Here is a 3421-nt window from a genome sequence, read left to right on the forward strand (position 1 = left end):
ATGTCTAAATCCATCACCTGAAACACAGTTACTTGTTATGACCGATCTAATGATTGCAAAGGATACCTTAATTATGTAAATCCGTTTCGTGGTTCATTTTGTTTTGAGTCTTTAAAGAATACAACATTCAAAAAAGATACGCGAAAAACAAAATTCTTACTTTGCATTAGGGTAAAACGAAGAAGCACGAAAAATGTTGGATCAAATTTGGAATGATTGGAAAAATGTTGGATCAAATTTTGTACCAAGCTACCTACTTATCCTCTAAGTTAAGGTATAGAAAATATGGAAACTATAGAAAATATATTGTTCCAAATCAGACATTCACGCGTCGAAAGTCATTGAAATATATTTTTAAAGAACATGTGACAATCGGCCAAGAACAATAAATAGCCTTCAGCAAAGTTCAACTTTTACACTTCGTATTTTACTAGTTCAGAGTATGTATGTGCAAGAAATATGTATGACACATAAGGTTTTGCTTATAAGTCAGCGTGAGTGTTTATCAGCTGGCGAGCGCAGGCGGGGCGGCAGTGGGACGGTGCGGCGCGGAGGGGGGGAGGGAGAGGCGCACGCGATGCTCTGCGTACGGACAGCGCGGGCCGCGTTTCTCGACACTCGTCAGTCAGCCGCTCAGCCCCGAGCACGCCGCGCGCCGCCATGACCGTCAAGCAATACACTCGAGAGGAGATCTCCAAGTGGGACACCAAGAAGGAGAATGTCTTCATCATAGACAACGTGGTGTACAACGTGACCGAGTTCCTGGACGAGCATCCCGGAGGACACGAAGTGCTCGTCAACCTCGCCGGCAAAGACGCCTCCGAGGACTTCGACGACGTCGGCCACAGCCTGGACGCCAAGGAGCTCATGAAGAAGTACGTGGTCGGCGAGCTGGTGGAGGCGGACCGGGTGCAGGTGCAGAAGCGCCACGTGGCCTGGGAGGACAGCAAAGTCGAGGGCGACACCGGCTTCACCAGCTCGTGGAAGTTCCCCGTGCTGCTGGGCATCGTGGTCACCGTGCTCTACTCGTACCTGTTCGGCTAGCGCTTGGCTGACGCTCGCCCGGCGCTCAGCTCGGCTCATCAGGCGGTCACTGGACTCTGTGGATGTGTGTGGACATTCCCTATCGTTAAGGACGGCTATATGTAAATACGAAGGTTTTGTGAATTATTTATACCTATGTATATTGTGATATATGATTAAAGTATTTTGTATAATTTTAAACCAATTCGTTTAAGATTCATCTGTTGAGTTATACAGACAGGTTCTATCCCTAGTTCCCCTAAGGTTTCCCTAGCAAACCTTTCCGGTTCTAGTATTTCAATCCATCTTTGAGAGTACATTGTATTGTTTTTCATTAAAAGAAATATCGTACCCTTGTGAGGTTCGTGAGATATGATGTTGCGTTATCACTTACAACCTGTTATCGTTTGTGTATTATTGACTTATTACGTATTGTCATCATACGCCACAAGTTTTGTTGGTATCAGTTACCTACATGTAATTAAACATTTTTTTACCTATTTTTTTTTTCAAATTATATCCTATCGATAGAGATAACTTGATAGCGATTTTAATTAAAAAAGAAAGAAAGTCTTAGTTCAACAAATAGGGGGTCTGTAAACGATCGCCTCACAGACACAATCGCCTGAAACTAACCCTGAAACGCCAAAACTGGAGTTTTGCGGGCAGTCTTAATTGGTGCAGATTGTAGATTAGTCGGATCTATAGAAGCCAATTCTTATAAGTGATAACTCGTGACACGTGTGGACGTGGAGCGCCCTCCACCTGCACCTCAGGGGACAGACGGAGACCAACGTTACTGGCCGGAAACTCGTCTCATCACGAATGTTCGAGCCGTTTTATGGACTTTGACACCTATTTAGAAGATGTGCTATCTTAGTCCAAACTCCAAAGTGCTCGATCATTACGTTATAATATATCCTTGACTGATCTGCTCTAATGACAACTACTGGTATACACAATCATACAAATAAATTTTTCGACAAAATTTAGTTGTAGATATATCTTTCTAATATATAAAATTCCCGTGTCACGATGTTAGTTACCGTATTCCTCCGAAACGGCTTCACCGATTTTTACCTTTTATATGCTTATGCAGTAGGTCTGAGAATCGACTAACATCTATTTTTCATACCCCTAAGTGTTAAGGGATGCTCACACTAAACAAACTTATTTTATTTTTCGGAAGAAATTTTTTGTTTTTATTTTTTTTAAAAGTGCCATTAAAAATACATACAACTAGAAATAATTTATTAGGCAAAACAACGTTTGCTGGGTCAGCTAGTATGTATATAAGGATACATAACAAATAAGGATTTTCGATACATGAATTGTTATTCATGCCATTACTTTATTATAGCTAATAAGTATCATATTATTTAATGTCGACTTTTATAACGACTGTCACGTTATCCTCTACTCATAAATAGATCTATTTAATTGATAAATAACAATAGAATGGACTGTTTAAACCAGTGGCGTAGCGTGCATCGGCGGGGCCCCGTATAAAAATTGTTTGGGGACCCTTATATGGGGGTTTAGATTTTTCACAAAAGAAAAAAAAATATTGTAAAACGAAATATTTATTTATCAGTTAACATAATTTAACAAATTAATAATCATTTTAAAAAATAATCAACCATTTTACAAATAAAAATCAAAATTTCAATATTCATTTTCTTTTAAACTTTTGAACGCACGCTTAAAGCGGGAAAAAAAGAAATTGCTTTATAGAATTTTGTCATCTGTAAAATAAAATAAATTAGGAAGTTTTTATTTTTTTTCCTTACACACTTTGGCCCCCTTATAATTATATACGGCGGTGGCTACGCCCCTGGTTTAAACGTAACGATGGCACCTACACACACGTACAAATTTAACGTATGGATCATGAGAAAATGTCGAACTGTGGTAGGTAAGTGTGGTAACTTCCTCTCTTCGTGTCAACGCAACATGTCTTCCTCTGTAGTTGACTACGTGAGGGGCCAGGCTACCTGCCTCCGAGGACCAGGTCTGCGGACGCTGTGTGGTTGTCTTGCATGTCATATGAGTGATTCCTGCGGGTTTCAGCCTGAGTAAACACTGTAACACAGTAGGTATTCGCGTTACGATTAAACGTACGTACCCATAATGTACAGTTTCTTAATATTATATTTGACATTAGTTTTATTTGAATGTATTATTACAATAGGTAATTATAAAATTTGACCATGTAGGTACTATGTAGCCAGGCTGTAGAGGAAATCTTGTTGAGGGTCGGCGCAATGAATAAGTCAAGACCTCAAACATCAATTGCATCGTTTGCAAGTTCTCCTATAAATTGAGAGTTTGTTTGTTTGTTTGAACGCGCTAATCTCGGGAACTACTTCTACGTTCAAATTGAAAAATTATGTGTTGA

At 39.8% G+C, this 3421-nt stretch overlaps 1 protein-coding gene across 1 annotated transcript; it reads left to right on the plus strand.

The window, feature by feature from the left end:
- The first annotated feature begins 603 nt into the window (after nucleotides 1–603).
- Nucleotides 604–1224, plus strand: LOC113500947 (cytochrome b5-like). The gene has a single exon (XM_026881893.1). The coding sequence runs from the start codon at nucleotides 661–663 to the stop codon at nucleotides 1042–1044; it is 384 nt and encodes a 127-aa protein (XP_026737694.1). The 5' UTR covers nucleotides 604–660; the 3' UTR covers nucleotides 1045–1224.
- The last annotated feature ends 2197 nt before the right edge of the window (nucleotides 1225–3421 follow it).

Source organism: Trichoplusia ni, chromosome 15 (assembly GCF_003590095.1).
Source record: "Trichoplusia ni isolate ovarian cell line Hi5 chromosome 15, tn1, whole genome shotgun sequence".
In the NCBI taxonomy this organism is placed as follows: domain Eukaryota; kingdom Metazoa; phylum Arthropoda; class Insecta; order Lepidoptera; family Noctuidae; genus Trichoplusia; species Trichoplusia ni.

Excerpts from the sequence above, each read along its gene's own strand:
- LOC113500947 (XM_026881893.1), top strand. The coding sequence starts at position 661 with ATGACCGTCAAGCAATACACTCGAGAGGAGATCTCCAAGTGGGACACC.